The 20,122-nt window shown below is 42.6% G+C and overlaps 2 protein-coding genes across 2 annotated transcripts in view; one reads left to right on the forward strand and one right to left on the reverse strand.

The window, feature by feature from the left end:
- The window catches only part of LOC139549302 (G protein-activated inward rectifier potassium channel 4-like), a 42,485-nt gene extending 38,198 nt beyond the window's left edge, over positions 1-4,287 (reverse strand). Inside the window, exon 1 of the mRNA XM_071359601.1 lies at positions 3,740-4,287. The gene's annotated coding sequence lies outside the window, so the exon portion shown is untranslated. The remainder of the gene's footprint in view (positions 1-3,739) is intronic.
- An 11,527-nt stretch (positions 4,288-15,814) lies between these two features.
- Positions 15,815-19,183, forward strand: LOC139549794 (ATP-sensitive inward rectifier potassium channel 1-like). The gene has a single exon (XM_071360547.1). The coding sequence runs from the start codon at positions 15,826-15,828 to the stop codon at positions 16,924-16,926; it is 1,101 nt and encodes a 366-aa protein (XP_071216648.1). The 5' UTR covers positions 15,815-15,825; the 3' UTR covers positions 16,927-19,183.
- Positions 19,184-20,122: the final 939 nt, after the last annotated feature.

The following is a 20,122-nucleotide window of genomic DNA, read 5'->3' on the forward strand; positions in this document are numbered from 1 at the left end:
AAGCACCTTATACGACCCACCACTGCGACCTGTATGCCCTAGTCGGCTGGCCCTCGCTACATGTTCGTCGTCAGACCCACTGGCTCCAGGTCATCTACAAGGCTATGCTAGGTAAAGTGCCGCCTTATCTCAGTTCACTGGTCACGATGGCTACACCCACCCGCAGCACGCGCTCCAGCAGGTGTATCTCACTGATCATCCCTAAAGCTAAAACCTCATTTGGACGCCTTTCCTTCCAGTTCTCTGCTGCCTGCGACTGGAACGAATTGCAAAAATCTCTGAAGTTGGAGACTTTTATCTCCCTCAACAACTTTAAAAATCTGCTATACCCGAGCAGCTAACCGATCGCTGCAGCTGTACATAGTCCATCTGTAAACTACCCACCCAATTTACCTACCTCACCCCCCATACTGCTTTTATTTATTTACTTTTCTGCTCTTTTGCACACCAGTACCAATATCTCTTCTTGCACATGATCATCTGATGATTTATCACTCCAGTGTTAATCTGCTAAATTGTAATTATTCGATTTATTGCCTACCTCATGCCTTTTGCACACATTGTATATAGATTCTCTTTTTTTCTACCATGTTATTGACTTGTTTATTGTTTACTCCATGTGTAACTCTGTGTTGTCTGTTCACACTGCTATGCTTTATCTTGGCCAGGTCGCAGTTGCAAATGAGAACTTGTTCTCAACTAGCCTACCTGGTTAAATAAAGGTGAAATAAATAAAATAAACAGTGCAATGTATTCAGACCCCTTGACTTTTTCCACATTTTGTTACATTGCAGCCTTATTCTAAAATAGATTCAAAATAAATACATCCTCATCACTCTACACACAATACACCATTTTCACAAAGCGAAAACAGGTTTAATTTTTTTTTTGCTAATTTATAAAAAATGTAAAACAGAAATACCTTATTTACATAAGTATTCAGACCCTTTGCTATGAGACTAGAAATTGAGCTCAGGTGCATACTGTTTCCATTGATCATCCTTGAGATGTTTCTTCAACTTGATTGGAGTCCACCTGTGATAAACTCAATTGATTGGACATGATTTGGAAAGGCACACACCTGTCTATATTAGGTCCCGCAGTTGACAATGCATGTCAGAGCAAAAACCAAGCCATGAGGTCCAAGGAATTGTCTGTAGAGCTCCGAGACAGGATTGTGTCAAGGCACAGATCTGGGGAAGGGTACCAAAATCTGTCTGCAGCATTGAAGGTCCCCAAGACCACAGTGGCCTCCATCATTCTTAAAAGGAAGAAGTTTGGAATCAACAAGACGCATCCTAGAGCTGGCCGGCTGGCCAAACGGAGCAATAGGGGATGAAGAGCCTCGGTCAGGGAGGTGACCAAGAATCCGATGGTCACTCTGACAGAGCTCCAGAGTTCCTCTGTTGAGATGGGAGAACCTTCCAGATGGACAACCATCTCTGCAGCACTCCACCAATCATGCCTTTATGGTAGAGTGGCCAGACAAAAGCCACTCCTCAGTAAAAGGCACACGACAGCCTGCTTGGAGTTTGCCAAATGGCACATAAAGACTCTCAGACCATGAGAAACAAGATTCTCTGGTCTGATGAAACCAAGATTGAATTCTTTGGCCTGAATGCCAAGTGTCACGTCTGAAGGAAACCTGGCACCATCCCTACGGTGAAGCATGATGGTGAAAGCATCATGCTGTGGGGATGTTTTTCAGTGGCAGGGACTGGGAGACTAATCAGGATCAAGGGGTAGATGAACAGGGCAAAGTACAGGGAGATCCTTGATGATAACCTGCTCAGGACCTCAGACTGGGGTGAAGGTTCACCTTCCAACAGGACAACGACACAAAGCACACAGCCAAGACAACACAGGAGTGGCTTCGGGACAAGTCTCTGAATGTCCTTGAGTGGCCCAGCCAGAGCCCGGACTTAAACCCGATTAAACATCTCTGGAGAGACATGAAAATAGCTGTGCAGCAACGCTCCCATTCCAAACTGACAAAGCTTGAGAGGATCTGCAGAGAAGAATAGGATAAACTCCCCAAAAACAGGTGTGACAAGCTTGTAGCGTCATACCCAAGAAGACTCAAGGCTGTAATTGCTGCCAAAGGTGCTTCAACAAAGTACTGAGTAAAGTGTCTGAATACTTATGTAAATGTCATATTTCAGTTTCTTTTTTATTATAAATTTGCAAAAAATGCAAAAAAACAGTTTTTGCTTTGTCATTATGGGGCATTGTGTGTAGATTGATGAGATTTTTTGTATTTATTTTTTATCCATTTTAGAATAAGGCTGTAATGTAACAAAATGTGGAAAAAGTCAAGGGGTCTGAATACTTTCCAAATGCACTGTATAATATAAGCGGGGATGGGCTGCTTTTTAACTTATCCATGTCTACCACCTGTACAGATGGATGGACTGGTCAGAATGAAGTGATGCCTATATGGATAGGCTGGTCAGAATGAAGTGATGCCTATAAGGATAGACTGAGAGAAAAAATAAAATGCACATTGCATCAAAATGTCAAAAGGTGAGCATAGAATAAAATATGTGCAATGTGCTACTGGTCTGCACCATCCTTCTCCTATAGCATTTCCCTGTTAGCCCTGCCTTTACACTGCTCAAGGGGAAATGTATGATCACGTACACATTCTGCATGAATACTGAACGCTACTACACCACCTCTGCATTCCCTGCTGAGGACATTCCCGGGAACATTGCGTAGGAAAAAAAATCTTGTTGTCCATGGCCACAGACATGATTGTCATGAAAGTTTTACAGTGACAACTCTCAAGATGTTTTGTGCAGGGTACACTCTTCCAGGACAGCCTATAACAGGAGAGCTTACGGAATCAGCAGACAATAGTACATCACAATGGCACTGAAATCAGACTCTCTAATGCCCGGCTCAGAGACACATCAATGGAATCAATACAAATGATTTGGTCTAAATTCTTAGATAGTCTCTGATATTCCAGCGAAAAGCTACAGCAAACAGATAATGGCCTCTCTCTCTATCCCTCTCTCTCTATCTCTCTCTCCACCGTTCCTTCTGTCATTGAATGTGTGGACTGTGTTGTGCTGCCACCCTCTGTAGCAAACCCCCACACTGTTGGCTGCTGCACTCGTAAAACTCCTGCATTGTACTATAGGACAATTACAGCATCCTCTCACACCAGACAGCTAGGCAGGCACACAAAGGCAGTAGCATCAGCAGCCTCTCACAGTGGTCTGACAGGGCTGAAAACCCATTGCTTTTTGATTACCTAGCCCTCGCATTGAGGGCAAACAAATGCATGGGTGATCTATCACTGCAGTGACATTAGTGATATAGAACCTAGGCAGGCTGTGACGGGACAGAGGTCGCAGGCAGGCATACATGCAGGCAGGCAGGCAGACAGGCTAGCAGGCTGGAGGAATCTGAGGCAGCTGAGCTCCACCACAACACACCATATCAGTCTCTCTCTTGGGGAGCATAAGAGCCATACTATATGATTTTAATTAACATACACTCTTTGATCTGACACGCGGCTAAATGGACAATGGCAAGGTGTAGAATTACGGAAGGTAATGACAGCACAGCACAGCACTGCATTCAAAGGCAGATCGAACGGCTCAGCTGCAGCCTGAGGGTACCCTATAACCACAGCGTTAGGCTTGCATCAGCGCTATACTTTCTCCACCCCTCTCTCTCGCTCTGCTCCGTCCGTGTCTTCCCACTTTTCTCAGTGTAGCATGAGTCTTACCTTTAGGTGGCCACAAGAGTAGCTGGCAGGCTCCCGTCGAGGCATTTCACGGCTGCTGCTCTCCCCTGGACTCCACTCTCCTTCCCTTGCTTTGTTCAGCAGCCCTCCTGCCTCCCAGCTCTTCTCTTCTCCTCTTCACCGCTCTAGTCCTGTGTGTGTGTGTGTGTGTTTGAGTGTGTGTTTGAGTGTGTGTGAGGTAGAGAGGGAGAGCATGTGAATATGTGTGTGAGTGTTTCTTCCCCCAACCACCCCCCTCCCCCCCTTGCTCTTCTCTCACTTCCACACAGAGCTCTTGTCTCTCAGGATTTGTCCTTTACGTGTGTGTGTGTGTGTGTGTGTGTGTGTGTGTGTGTGTGTGTGTGTGTGTGTGTGTGTGTGTGTGTGTGTGTGTGTGTGTGTGTGTGTGTGTGTGTGTGTGTGTGTGTGTGTGTGTGTGTGTGTGTGTGTGTGTGTGTGTGTGTGTGTGTGTGTGTGTGTGTGTGTGTGTGCGTAGAGAGCGTCTATGTGTGTGTGCCTGCCTACCACATGGCTCGTTTCACTCTGCAGGCAAAGGCATAGAGGAATGAGCTTGGAAGAGAAAATACTGCGAGAGAGAGAGAGGATAGGGAGAGAGTGAGGGAGAGAGAGAGAGGATAGGGAGAGAGTGAGGGAGAGAGAGGATAGGGAGATAGAGGATAGAGAGAGTGAAGGAGACAGTGAGAGAGAGAGAGGATAGGGAGAAAGAGGATAGGGAGAGAGATTAGGGAGAAAGTGAGGGAGAGAGAGAGAGAGGATAGGAAGAGAATGAGGGAGAGAGAGAGATACACCGAAGGGAAGTGCTGTATAATCAATTCCTCTAAAATCGCAGTTGAGGAAAAGGCCCTAAGGGCTTGAGACAGAGAGAGAGAGACTCAGAGAGAGACACAGAGAGAGAGACAGAGAGAGAGAGAGAGAGAGAGAGAGAGAGACAGAGAGAGACAGAGAGAGAGAGACACAGAGAGAGATTATCTACCTCACTTGCTTTGGCAATGTTAACACATGTTTCCCATGCCAATAAAGCCCCTTGAATTGAATTGAATTGAGAGAGACACAGAGAGACAGAGACACAGAGAGACAGAGAGAGAGAGAGAGAGAGAGAGAGAGAGAGAGAGAGAGAGAGAGAGAGAGAGAGAGAGAGAGAGAGAGAGAGAATTAACAGGAAGAGGTGTAGGTGCAGTGAGAGGAGAGGAGAGGGAAGGGAGGATCAGGGTAGCGAAGTTTGGACCTGGTGTTTCCCCAACTCCAGAACCGTGGTATTATGTAAATGTGATCTGGGTGACAATTGAGTTGCACTATTTTTGTTAGCTACATTGGATCCTAATAATAAATAGGAAAATACAGTACAAACATGTCCTTCACACATCTCCTTCACAACCAGCGACCATCTGTCTGACCCTTTACACAAGCCTTGTCCTCATTTACCATGGACTGATGGGAGGTTGGGCCACAGGGTTGATGGATGTGTCCCTGGAAAATGTTAATTACCCAGACTTAGGAGGCACAAAATTCTGAATGAGTGAGTAATTTATCTCCATTCTCCCCTTCCTTCCTTCCTTCCTTCCTTCCTTCCTTCCTTCCTTCCTTCCTTCCTTCCTTCCTTCCTTCCTTCCTTCCTTCCTTCCTTCCTTCCTTCCTTCCTTCCTTCCTTCCTTCCTTCCTTCCTTCCTTCCTTCCTTCCTTCCTTCCTTCCTTCCTTCCTTACTGCCTTACTTACTTACTTACTTACTTCCTTCCTTCCTTCCTTCCTTCCTTCCTTCCTTCCTTCCTTCCTTCCTTCCTTCCTCCCTCCCTCCCTCCCTCCCTCCCTCCCTCATTTACATTCCCCTGCCTTGTCCCAGAGTTCATTAGTTGTGATTGACACCTCAATGAACTGAAGTGTTAACAGCTCCCAAGAACAAGAAGGACCAGGCGGGGTACAGGCAGAAGGACCAGGCAGGAGGATCAGGCAGGAGGACCAGGCAGGAGGACCAGGCAGGAGCAGAGCAGGGAAATCAGAGCGAGCCAAGGACTTACACCAATATAAACTCCTCATCATGGAAGAAACAGGACTATAGAGTAAGGGAGGGAGGGATTGCTTAAAAAATCAAAATAGTATTCCATAATCACTCTGCCTTGTTGGCTAACTAAATCGAGCAGCAGGTTTTAACTGCTTTTAAGGTACAGTCCCTGCGTTAATGTCTACAATATTTATCATTTTCACTAAATTATCATTTTCATATTAAGCAGAGAGGGCCAACATGAATAGCATGGTAATGATATATTCATAATGAAGCATATCAATTGGCGCCAGAAAATGATTAAATGATTAATTTATCGTCTGTGCTGGGACCGATTTGTTTAACTTCAATAAATCACCTTGTCAGCAAAGCAAACATTTTGGCATTCAGATCGTGTAGATCATTAGACCATCCATTTACCAGACAACCATCAATATACACTGAGCAACAATATCAATGCAACATGGTGTGTTGGTCCCATGTTTCATGAGCTGAAATAAAATATCCCAGAAATGTTCCATACGCACAAAAAGCTTGTTTTTCTTTGGTTACATCCCTGTTAGTGAGCATTTCTCCTTTGCCAAGATAATCCATTCACCTGACAGGTTTAGTATATTAAGAAGCTGATTAAACAGCATGATCATTATACAGATGCACCTTGTGCAGGGGACATAAAAATGGCACTCTAAAATGTGCAGTTTTGTCAGCACGTGTATGGGATCGTGTAGGAGAGCGGTTTGCAATTTGAATGCACAGAGATACAGTGACGAGATCCCGAGGTTCATTTTCATGCCATTCATCTGCCTCCATCACCTCATATTTCAGCATGATAATGCACGTCCCCATGTCGCAAAGATCTGTACACAATTCCTGGAAGCTGAAAATGTCCCAGTTCTTCCATGGCCTGTATACTTACCAGACATCTCACTCACTGAGTATGTTTGGGATGTTCTGGATCGACGTGTACGACAGCATGTTCCATTTCCCGCCAATATCCAGCAACTTCGCACAGCCATTGAAGAGGAGTGGGACAACATTCCACAGGCCACAATCAACAGCCTGATCAACTCTATGTGAAGGAGATGTGTCGCGCTGCATGAGGCAAATGGTGGTCACACCAGATACGGACTGGTTTTCTGATCCACGCCCCTACTTAATTATAATTTTTTCTGTTACCAGCAGGTACATACAGTATCTGTATTCCCAGTCATGTGAAATCCATAGATTAGGGCCTATGAATATTTTTCAATTGACCGTTTTTCTTATATGAACTGTGACTCAGTAAAATCATTGAAATTGCTGCATTTTGAGTTTATATTTTTGTTCAGTACAGGTACACATGTTTGATGCACTAACTAATTTATTAAAAAAGAGAACTTCTATTAGTGTTTAAAATCTGAATTATTCTATGGTGTGTGGACGTACTTCTTTTATGTGGATACATTACTCATCTAGATCTACTCAAGCTCATGTCATGCGGTTTGATCCTATTGTTTAGGACATTTTCAGTTCCTCTATGGGGCTCTTAAATAAATCAAACGGGGAGATAAAAGTTAATATTCCAGGACCACTGAACAATTGATCTGTGACACCGCAGTTAAAAAGATTGTCAATGTTTTTGAAGTACTGGTTAGATTCTCCAACGTTCTACCTCCTATCAAGCACAATATTTAAACTGAGAGAACTGCAACAATTTCTCTGGAAGAGGTTTGGATTTCAACTTAAAAACAGGGAAGCAAGGATGCACTCGACTGGAAGACTAGACCACTTGCACACGATGGTGTGTTGTGCGTGGGAAGGACAGCACCGACACACTGACACTGTGTGGAGAGAAGCAGTAGCAGTAAACCATTGAAGAATTGCCCTGACTGCTGCAGTTATCTGTGTGAATGTACAGTGTGTAAGTATCGCTGCACTGTTGTTGTAGAGGTGAATAACTACAACAGGACAGGCTGTGGCTGTTGGCTGGGCTGGAGACTTAGGCTTGTTGTAAGCCATCTCTTGTAACAGTGTTGTCTATACAAATGTTCATGTTGTCTGCTGGGAGGTCCTGTCATGCTCAGAGGGAAAAAAACACTCCAGTCGGTGTTTGGTCTCTGGAAGTGGAACAGTGTTGGATTGGCACCAATGTCTGATAGTAATACCTCATCAAGCTGACCAGCCCAGTGGTTCTCAGAGAGGCCTGGCGGGGTTAGAAGGATCAGTACGTCCACTTTGTAGGCTCATTCTGACCCCAATCAGCCTCGTGTTGTGGTAGGGGAGTGAAGGTAGGGGAGTGAAGTGCTGACAGAGAAAAATAACACAGGCTGAAAGGAAATGTTCAGCAGTGGGATAAGGTGGTCATACAATGTTTCTATTATATCACAACAACCAGAAATGGAAGCTTAAATGTATAGGACTGTACCTGTAATTGTAAATAAAACGGGAACTAACTATGGTGCGGTGTTATCTACAACAGCAGACGTGGCGAAACTAAACCAGACAGGGGGGACAATAGAAAGAGCTTGCAGCGGGCTTTAACTTAATGTTCTCTCTTACAAATGGTGCTCTTTCCACCTCTTAGTGCCACATAACATTCTACAGATGTAGGATCTTAATTTGAGCCTGTTTGCTACAGCAGGAAAATAATCCTACAGCAACAGGAAATGTGAATTGTTTTGTGGATTATAATTATTAATGGATTTCTTTTTAGGGGTAGATACATTTTTTGTAAGGGAAAATCAAGTCAGACAGTGGGAATCACAAACTTCAGAAGGCTTTTTAAACCTAAAAAACGACAAGTTTTCCTGCAGCAGGGTGATCAAATTAAGATCCTACATCTGTAAGAAATTACATTGGCACTCATACCATAACACACGCCACTGCACCCCTTACAGAACAGAACAGGATGAGAAAGGCCGCTCGAGAAAATAATAGATTTTCATCTTTTCATAGGCTCAGATTTAATTTAGGCCTTTTCTTTCACTTCAGTGTAATTACTTTCTTCAAGCTAGACGGCTGCTTAATCGTCATGAAGTCTTTGGAGGGGAGGACGTGCAAGGGGAGGACATGAGCTAGGTAATGCAAGACAAGGGAGGAAGAGACGCGCACGCACACACCCACACCTTCACGTGACGCTGAGAGTCTATACCTGCTCTTGTTAGATGCCAGCATGGTAACCTGCAGCCACGGTGTGTTTGAGGAAAGCCTGCAAGCCACATCAAGGTCTAACTGGAACAGTACCATTGACATGTACAGCCTCACCCACCTCATCCACACAAAGATATCACAACAGTATGCCCCTGTCCTACAATCATATTGATAAAAGCTTGCTTCTCTGAATGTTTACATGTTTCTCATCTGTCAGCTAAAGGTGAGCACCGATGCATACAGACAATGAGGCAGCTACATGCCAAACAAATCATTTTGAAGGACTATTTGTGTGATCAAAAGCAGCCAATCATTTTTGAGTACGACCCAATTTTCCATGTCAGACATTTGAGAGCGTAGCAGCCTACCATTTCTGCCAGAGACTCTGCGGGGCAGACGGATGTTTGAGGAATATGAATGTCCCTCAATATGATGACTCTGCAGAAAGCTTCCCTGTAGAAAAATGGACCCCTTGCTGAAAACCATCATGTGAGACAACAGATTTTTTAAATCATAAATTAAAAGAAAATAATTTCATATGAAGAATCCTAAATTATCATCCAACTGGAATTAATTGCAAGTCTTTGTGGACTTCCTCTGACCTGATTTTCCGACTAAAACTTCTAAACATTCCATGAAAAAGAGCTGGAAATCTAATTGATTGAGTGATATTGCAAAATGGGACAGCCGAGTGTTAAATCGCGTAGCGCATAAAAATCGTCTGTCCTCGGTTGCAACACTTACTACCGAGTTCCAAACTGCCTCTGTAAGCAACATCAGTACAATAACTATTCTTCGGGAGTATAATGAAATGGGTTTCCGTGGCCGAACAGCCGCACACCAGCCTAAGATTCCCTATGCGCAATGCCAAGTCCCGGCAGGAGTGGTGTAATGCTCGCCGCCATTGGACTCTGGAGCAGTGGAAACGCGTTCTCTGGAGTGATGAATCACGCTTCACCATCTGGCAGTCCGACAGATTAATCTTGGTTTGGCGGATGCCAGGAGAACGCTCCCTGCCCGAATGCATAGTGCCAACTGTAAAGTTTGGTGGAGGAGGAATAATGGTCTGGGGCTGTTTTTCATGGTTTGGGCTAGGCCCCTTAGTTCCAGTGAAGGGAAATGTACAGCATACAATGACATTCTAGATGATTCTGTGCTTCCAACTTTGTGGCAACAGTTTGGGGAAGGCCCTTTCCTGTTTCAGCATGACAAGGCCCCAGTGCACAACGCGAGGTCCATACAGAAATGGTTTGTCGAGATCAGTGTGGAAGAATTTGACTGGCCTGCACAGAGCCCTGACCTTTGGGATGAATTGAAACGCTGACTGCGAGTCAGGCCTAATCGCCCAACATCAGTGCCTGACCTCACTAATGCTCTTGTGGTCCCCGCAGCAATGTTCCAACATATAGTGGAAAGCCTTTCCAGAAGAGTGGAGGCTGTTATAGCAGCAAAGGGGGGACCAAATCCCTATTAATGCGCATGATTTTGGAACGAGATGTTCGACGAGCAGGTGTCCACATACTTTTGGTCATGTATTAACCTTATATCAAGATAATGCTGACTCATACATGCTTATAACAGGTAATAAAGCATTATAGCTTATACAGTTTCAGGAGTAATGCTGGGAAAGGTACTTTCTTGTGTACTGGAGCCTCAGAGTGGAATGAGTTGCCTCTGCCCATAAAAACAACTTCCTCTCTGGGCAGCTTTAAAAATAAAGCACCAAACTGTTTGATGTCTTCTGTGCCCAAGTGAATGTACCCTACGATGTAACTGCAGTGATGAGATAGATGTTCTTCTTCTTTGTTTTTATGTTTTATTATTTCAAGGTCATACTGTGTGCAACTGTGTTTGATCTTGTCTTAAGAGGACCACAATGTAAATAAGTCCCAGAGTTTATTGTGTGTTATCCTCAATGATTTTACTAATGTGCATGTATGGCTTTTTCAAGTTTTAGTTGTGCTTGTTTTTTTAAATGGACGATTTAATAAACAAAACAAAAAAAATACCTGGTTTTCCCTAGTTACCCCAGCCACAAAGTCATAAACCTCGCCTATTTCTTCAATTTCTCTTAATTTCTCTTATTAAAATGTGATTTTGAACCTAAACCTAACCTTAACCTCACCGCTAACCTTATGCCTAACGCTAACCAGAAATGAAGACCAAAAAGCTAATATTTGTTTTAATTCAATTTTACGATTTTTATGATATAGCCAATTGGGACTTTTTGGCTGTGGTAACTAGTGGAAACCATTATACCTAGGAAGATTAAGTAATAATTTTTTTCAGCCATGATCCCTTCTTGTGTCTCAACAGACATGTAGACTTGGAAGATAAAAACGCCACTTTTTCCTTGAAACAATACGAGGTGAAAGACAACACAAACAGCAATTCACACCACGTCTACTCCCTACCCCACGCATTCACACATATCCTCCACGATCATGAATAAAGATAATACCAGTCTTACCCAAGAGAGCTATCTGCTATCTGATCTAGGACATGGTCTCTTTCTTTCATCTCCTTTCTCTGTGTCAGTCTAACCTGTGCATGTTGCTAGGCTTACTTTTCATTCACAATGGGGATGAGCTCACCAGGCCTTAGAAATATTACAGTAATCTGTGAATAAGAAAAGGAGAAAGTGCAAGTCACAGCACTTCGGGAGCTGTGAGCTACAGGTAGATCAGGGGAATTGGGACTGTGCGACTGTGCATCATAAATGGAGCATCACTGTTTGACTCAGGTTGACAATTCAATAGCAGATACAACTCAAATCCTATGTCACACGTCTTATCAGAAAATCTGTCCCTCGATTCAAGATCTTTATTTTCCCCATTGTGTGTGATTGTGTATGTGTGTGTACAGTAAACAGTGGCACACAGCTTCCTCTTGATCTAAACATTGAGAGCCCTGCCCCAGACACGGGTGGTGTAGCAGGGGGTAGTCAGGCTGGACGTGGGAACCAGCGTCGTGTGGGCTAAACACATGCACACTCAATAGCCCTGCTGGAGGGCTGTATGGGTAGCCTACTTCATGCTTGTGTGTGTGTAAACATCACCTGAAGTGATTCCAATCCCATCAGTACAAGGCTTTATAAAAGCACACACAGCTGTAGCACTGAGACACCACAGTTCAGAGGGCACACCATCAGAGACTGGCTGAGAGAGAGAGACAGAGGTGATCCAGGGTGCAACACAGTTTCCACACTCACAGGAAAACTCAGTTTGAGTGAGGAGCTCATCTTCTGTAGTTGGACCATTATCATCCAGTGAGTACTTGGTATTCTCTTGTTATAACAACAGTGTAATAATGATATCTATCATGTTTAAATGCACCCACTTTGAGCCTAGGGTGAGCTTGTCGTGTTAGAGCTACTCTCTCCTACAAATATGTGATGCATATATTTTTAAATCGGCATTCCGCTAATATTCTTCTTCCTTCCAAGAAGCGCTGCTTCCCAAAATACTATGAGTGAAAGTGGCATGTCTGCCAGTAAGCATATTGTATGTAGTATGACTGATCTGACTCCACTCCTAACTTTGTGTGCAGGTATATGTATAGGTTAGTTTGTCGTCTTGTAAATTGTTGAGGATCTTAACATTAAAAGGAAATGGTCTTGGGAAAATATATATATTTTTATTGTTATTGTTATTTGAGATATTTACAGTAGCCACAGTCTTTCTCACAAAGGTTAAATAATGGTAAAATTCTGACCTCTCATTGTAGAAGCAAAGTATAAAACATGTGTTTACATTTATCAGTGTAAATATTGAGTGAAGTATCTAATTGGCTCAAACATTAAAATCTGAATAAGTGTAGTCATAACATTGCAATTAATCAAAAACTGATGATTACAAGGGTGGAAATGGTCCCTATTACCTTGGCATTGGTTGCAGAACAGTGTGTAATACGCCTAAATAAAGTATTATAAGATTTCCTTGAGGAAATCATTCCTTGTTGAAGAGTTATTACTGACAATGACAACTGAACCATACAATACTAATAAAAGCATCACTATTCAAAAGAGTAATATTGAAAAGCATCAGCCAAGCATCGTATCAAAGTAAACCTAAAATGAGCTCAGCATTCATTACATCACGTTATAGTAACAATGGGGAATAAATAATGATTAGTGGTAAAGGGCTTTGTGAGACCCAAACAAGAAAAGCTTCACAACAAAGCATGGTGTGTGATTATCGGGTTTTAGTTTGTGAAATACAATACAGGATGTTTCAAAGCTTTGAGCGTAGAAACAAACGCACGAGCTTACGGCACTGGTCATTTTGTACACACCACTCCCTAACAAGCGCACCACCACCCAAATCAGTATTTGGCCTAACTTGGCAGCAGGACAGGACCGATTTATTCAGAAAACTCCTATGCCTTTCATATTGCCAGGGGTCATCCATCAAATACGTCTGTGCTATACCCTACCAGTGATTACTATGAAAGTGCCAGTTTATATGCAGCTACAATTGAAGTTGGAAGTTTACATACACCTTAGCCAAATACATTTAAACTCAGTTTTTCACAATTCCTGGCATTTAATCCAAGTAAAAATTCCCTGTCTTAGGTCAGTTAGGATCACCACTTTATTTTAAGAATGTGAAATGTCAGAATAATAGTAGAGAGAATGATTTATTTCAGCTTTTATTTCTTTCATCACATTCCCAGTGGGTCAGAAGTTTACATACACTCAATTAGTATTTTGTAGCATTGTCTTAATTTTTTTTACTTGGGTCAAACATTTCGGGTAGCCTTCCTCAAGCTTCCCACAATAAGTTAGGTGAATTTTGGCCTATTTCTCCTGACAGAGCTGGTGTAACTGAGACATGTTTGTAGGCCTCCTTGCTCGCACACACTTTTTCAGTTCTGCCCACACATTTTCTATAGGACTGTGGTCAGGGCTTTGTGATGGCCACTCCAATACCTTGACTCCAATACCTTGACAACTTTGGAAGTATGCTTGGGGTCATTGTCCATTTGGAAGACCCATTTGCGACCAAGCTTTAACTTCCTGACGGATGTCTTGAGATGTTGCTTAAATATATCCACATAATTTTCCTGCCTCATGATGCAATCTATTTTGTGAAGTGCACCAGTCACTCCTGCAGCAAAGCACCCCCACAACATGATGCTGCCACCCCCGTGCTTCACGGTTGGGATGTTGTTTTTCGGCTTGCAAGCCTCCCCCTTGCAAGCCTCCAAACATAACGATGGTTATTATGGCCAAACAGTTATATTTTTGTTTCATCAGACCAGAGGACATTTCTCCAAAAAGTATGATCTTTGTCCCCATGTGTAGTTGCAAACCGTAGTCTGGCTTTTTCATGGCGGTTTTTGAGCAGTGGCTTCTTCCTTGCTGAGCGGCCTTTCAGTTTATGTCGATATAGGACTCGTTTTACTGTGGATATAGATACTTTTGTACCTGTTTCCTCCAGCATCTTCACAAGGTCCTTTGCTGTTGTTCTGGGATTGATTTGCACTTTTCGCACCAAAGTACGTTCATCTCTAGGAGACAGAACGCGTCTCCTTCCTGAGCGGTATGACGGCTGAGTGGTCCCTTGGTGTTTATACTTGCGTACTATTGTTTGTTCCTAATGAGCGTGGTACCTTCAGGCGTTTGGAAATTGCTCCCAAGGATGAACCAGACTTGTGGAGGTCTACAATTTTTTTCTGAGGTCTTGGCTGATTAATTTGGATTTTCCCATGATGTCAAGCGAAGAGGCACTGAGTTTGAAGGTAGGCCTTGAAATACATCCACAGGTACACCTCCAATTGACTCGAATCATGTCACTTAGCCTATCAGAAGCTTCTAAAGCCATGACATAATTTTCTGGAATTTTCCACGCTTTTTAAAGGAACAGTCAACTTATTGTACTTAAACTTCTGACCCACTGGAATTGTGATACAGTGAATTATAAGTGAAATAATCTGTCTGTAAACAATTGTTGGAAAAGTTACTTGTGTCATGCACAAGGTAGATATCCTAACTGACTTGCCAAAACTATAGTTTGTTAACAGGAAATTTGTGGAGTGGTTGAAAAACAATTTTTAATGACTCCAACAAGTGTATGTAAACTTCCGACTTCAACTGTATATGGTTGTAGTAGGCTAGATGATAATGGTTTTAGGGAGGTTATGGGGATCTGACTGATTTGGGCCAGTGGAGTGACATATTTCAACAATAACTTTCTTTCTGTAATGACTTGGGGTCTTAACTATTCCATGTGCCCAGGATTACAGGATTTAAGTGTGGATTAAAATGTGCAAGCAAGTGATGCATAGCAACTGCTAGTAACTAGAGCAACACTTTACAGTTAGATAAAAATGAGGGTTGGGGCTTGTGAAATCATTTCATTGATCATAGACTGGCTGAGACGTTTGTGCTTCTAAGCTGTTTCAAATAATGATATTTTGATGATAATTAAGGTCAGTGGGACTATTACCTTGTGTTTTACCTAATTAGTTTAATAACAATGTGTGAATTTAAGAAAACATGAACTATTTCACAAGTCTGAATCCAAGAGTGAATGTTACACAACTCCATTCTCTCTTACAGCCTCTTATAGACCAATGCTTGGTTTTTCATTATCGCATTAATGAAAGTTGTGAAGGGCAGCTATTTCATCTGAAAAACAATGATAAGGACATTATTAATCATTGAATTCTGGTTCATAATATTTGTTCCATTCAGTTCAAAGCGTCCAAGAGCCTTGAACAACTGGCATAGAGGGAGGGATCGGTTACAGGGTGGGATGCAGGTTAATCTTGGAAGATTAAACATATTAATGAAAACCCCCAGTATTCTGTATTAATAGTATTCAGTCTGTATATATCTAACAGTTCTTGGATGACAAGGATATTTGATTTATTTTTCTGGGTGTGTACTAAATTTAAATTAACACATTGTCCTCTCTAACAGACGACAGGAGCTAGAAAATGGTGTTTGGTATCCAGAAGCTCATCCAGGACCACCTGGTGGAGCGAAGAATCCGCAGAACTCGGCTGGTGACCAAAGATGGCCGCTGCAACATTGAATTTGGCAACGTGAAATACGGCAACCACTTTGCTTTCCTCGTGGACTTCTGGACGACCTTCGTGGAGTTCCGCTGGCGCTTTGTCCTCTTCTTCTTCATCACCTCCTTCACCCTGAGCTGGTTCATCTTCAGCCTGCTGTGGTTCTGGATTGCCTGGAACAACGGGGATCTGAAGTGGCAGAACCCCTCAAACGACCACACCCCCTGTGTGTGGAACGTCGTCGGTCTCACTACAGCCTTCCTCTTCTCCCTAGAGACCCAGACCACCATCGGGTATGGTGTACGCGCCATTACCCCTCACTGTCCTGTTGCTGTAGCCCTCATCATTATCCAGACTCTCATAGGGGCCCTCATACACTGCTTCATATGTGGAGTCATCGTCTCCAAGATATCCCTCCCTAAAAAAAGGGCCAAGACCATCGCATTCAGTGAGATGGCTGTCATCTGTCCTAAGAAGGACTTCCTTTGCCTCATAATAAGAGTGGCCAACTTACGCAAGACCCTGATGATCGGGAGCCAAATCTACGGCAAGCTGTTGAGGACAACTGTCAAACCCGATGGGGAGACAATCATCATGGACCAGGTGAACATTGAGTTCATGATGGACGCTGGGAAGGACAACCTCTTCTTTGTGTGCCCTCTCACACTCTACCATGTGATTGACAAGGCTAGCCCTTTCTTTGACATGGCAGAGGACACCTTCCATAAACAGGAGTTTGAGCTGGTGGTCTTTCTGGACGGCACAGCCGAGACCACCAGCTCAGCCTGCCAGGTCAGGACTTCCTTCATCCCTCAGGAGATCATGTGGGGTTACAACTTCCTGCCCATTATCTCCCGCAGCAAAGAGGGCAAGTACAGAGTGGACTTCTCCAACTTCTCCAAGGTTGAGGCGGTGACCACTGCACACTGTGCCTACTGCTTCCACAACATAGTAGGACACCACCTCCCCTCCATTAATGGAATTGACAATGGTGGATTTGGAGTGATTGGTATCCTAGAATAACTTAATATGATGTGAACTTTTGGATGCAAAATGTATAATACGTACAGTTGAAGTTGGAAGTTTACATACACTTAGGTTGGAGTCATGTAAAATTGTTTTTCAAACACTCCACAAATGTCTTGTTAACAAACTATAGTTTTGGCAAGTCGTTTAGAACATTTACTTTGTGCATGACACAAGTAATCTTTCCAACAATTGTTTACAGACAGATTATTTCACTTATAATTCACTGTATCACAATTCCAGTGGGTCAGAAGTGTACATACACTAAGTTGACTGTGCCTTTAAACAGCTCGGAAAATTCCAGAAAATGATGTCATGGCTTTAAAAGCTTCTGATAGGCTAATAGATATCATTTGAGTCAAGTGGAGGTGTACCTGTGGATGTATTTCAAGGCCTACCTTCAAACTCAGTGCCTCTTTTCTTGACATCATGGGAAAATCTAAATTAATCAGCCAAGACCTCAGAAAAAAATTGTAGACCTCCACAAGTCTGGTTCATCCTTGGGAGCAATTTCCAAACGCCTGAAGGTACCACGCTCATCTGTACAAACAATAGTACGCAAGTATAAACACCATGGGACCACTCAGCCATCATACCGCTCAGGAAGGAGAGGTGTTGTGTCTCTAAGAGATGAACGTACTTTGGTGCGAAAAGCAAAGGACCTTGTGAAGATGCTGGAGGAAACAGGTACAAAAGTATCTATATCCACAGTAAAACGAGTCCTATATCGACATAAACTGAAAGGCCGCTCAGCAAGGAAGAAGCCACTGCTCAAAAACCGCCATGAAAAAGCCAGACTACGGTTTGCAACTGCACATGGGGACAAAGATCGTACTTTTTGGAGAAATGTCCTCTGGTCTGATGAAACAAAAATATAACTGTTTGGCCATAATAACCACCGTTATGTTTGGAGGATAAAGGGGGAGGCTTGCAAGCCGAAGAACAACATCCCAACCGTGAAGCATGGTGTGGCAGCATCATGTTGTGGGGGTGCTTTGCTGCAGGAGGGACTGGTGCACTTCACAAAATAGATGGCATCATGAGGGAGGAAAATTATGTGGATATATTGAAGCAACATCTCAAGACATCAGTCAGGAAGTTAAAGCTTGGGTCTTCCAAATGGACAATGACCCCAAGCATACTTCCAAAGTTGTGGCAAAATGGCTTAAGGACAACAAAGTCAAGGTATTGGAGTGGCCATCACAAGCCCTGACCACAATCCTATAGAAAATGTGTGGGCAGAACTGAAAAAGCGTGTGCGAGCAAGGAGGTCTACAAACCTGACTCAGTTACACCAGCTCTGTCAGGAGGAATGGGCCAAAATTAACCCAACTTATTGTGGGAAGCTTGTGGAAGGCTACCCGAAACGTTTGACCCAAGTAAAAAAAATTTAAGACAATGCTACCAAATACTAATTGAGTGTATGTAAACTTCTGACCCACTGGGAATGTGATGAAAGAAATAAAAGCTGAAATAAATCATTCTCTCTACTATTATTCTGACATTTCACATTCTTAAAATAAAGTGGTGATCCTAACTGACCTAAGACAGGGAATTTTTACTATGATTAAACGTCAGGAATTATAAAAAACTGAGTTTAAATGTATTTGGCTAAGGTGTATGTAAACTTCCGACTTCAACTGTATATATACATACAGTAGGATCCGAAATTAAAGATACCGTTGTTAAGATGAGCAATATTGACTGTATAAAATAACGTAAAAAACTGTGCTATATTGCATCCAACTTTTTTTGGGGAAAAAAACCCTATGCCAGCATATCATGCTCAAGGAAAGCACCTCGGGATAACAAGGGCAGTAACTAGAGGGGATTCCATTGTCTCTTTTCAACACAGTAAAATCGGTCAATCGGCCTTCTCTGTTATAGCTACAGTATACTGGAATGCAATGCCCATGGACTTGAGAAGTTGCACTGATTATTGTTTTTAATTTTTTAAATTTAAAACAAGGCTCAAATCTTTCCAAACCTGTACACATGAGTTATCTGTGGTTCCTCGTACGTAAGACGACAATTGATGATAGTGTTGTTGTTGTTAGAATGATATATTATTGGATGTAATGTATTTGTATTTTGTATTGCTTTAGTGAGTATTTGTATAGTGGCTGTGTAAAGACCCTTACATGTCCAGGGACTACGGGGGCAAATTAGCTTTTGACTTAACCCAGCACATTTACATGGATGTTTCATTATTGTAATATTGATGTTGATTAATGTGCATTGTCCCCTATAAATAAATAAATACAAATAAATACATTTCCACAACTGCTCAGAGAAAGAGATTCAGTTTAACAAGTAATATATTTTTTCTCAATAAGTTACCAATAAGATTTTTATTTGGTCCCAATTCCTAGCAGGCAATGACTACATGAAGCTTGTGACTCTACAGACTTGTTGGATGCATTTGCAGTTTGTTTTGGTGTGTTTTGGTGTGTTTTGGTGTGTTTTGGTGTGTTAGCGAATATTTTGTGTAAATAATGTCTTGTGTCATTTTGGAGTGACGTTAATTGTAAATAACAATAGATTATGTTTCCAAACACTTCCCCTGTACATTAATGTGGATGCTACCATGATTATGGATAATCCTGAATGAATCATGAATAATGATGAGTGAGAACTTTACAGAGGATCAAAGATCATACCCCCAAGACTTGCTAACCTCTCTCCATTACCATCTTTGACCCTCTGACCCTCTCCTTCGTTCGAGAGACTTAAAAAGCTGCAATATTATATGCCTTGCATGGCTGGATGACTCTCTGTACATAGAACTCCATGCACTCCATGCAGCGGCACAATCAGACAAATGTGGCCTAGAGTATGTCCAAAGGAGGAGGGGTGTTTCTCTCCATGAACGTTGCTTCCAGTGTGAAGGAAATCTCAAGCTTTTGCTCACCTGATATAGAATACCTCATAGTAAGCTGCAGACACTTTTATCTACCAAGAGAGTTCTCATCCGTAATCATCACGGCTGTATGCATCCCTTCACAAGCCAACACCCCTCTTACATTTCAGCTGGAGCTTGTGACTTTCTCTTCCTCCTTCGGGTTCGTAAGAGAGTGATAGCAAAAGACTTGAAAAGCAAAAGGTAACACAAAATATGGTACAGGTAGTAATGCATTAAGCTATGCATATTCATATATAGGAAGAACCGAAGTTTTATAACATGACGATTCCC

The sequence above is a fragment of the Salvelinus alpinus genome, chromosome 22 (assembly GCF_045679555.1).
Source record: "Salvelinus alpinus chromosome 22, SLU_Salpinus.1, whole genome shotgun sequence".
In the NCBI taxonomy this organism is placed as follows: domain Eukaryota; kingdom Metazoa; phylum Chordata; class Actinopteri; order Salmoniformes; family Salmonidae; genus Salvelinus; species Salvelinus alpinus.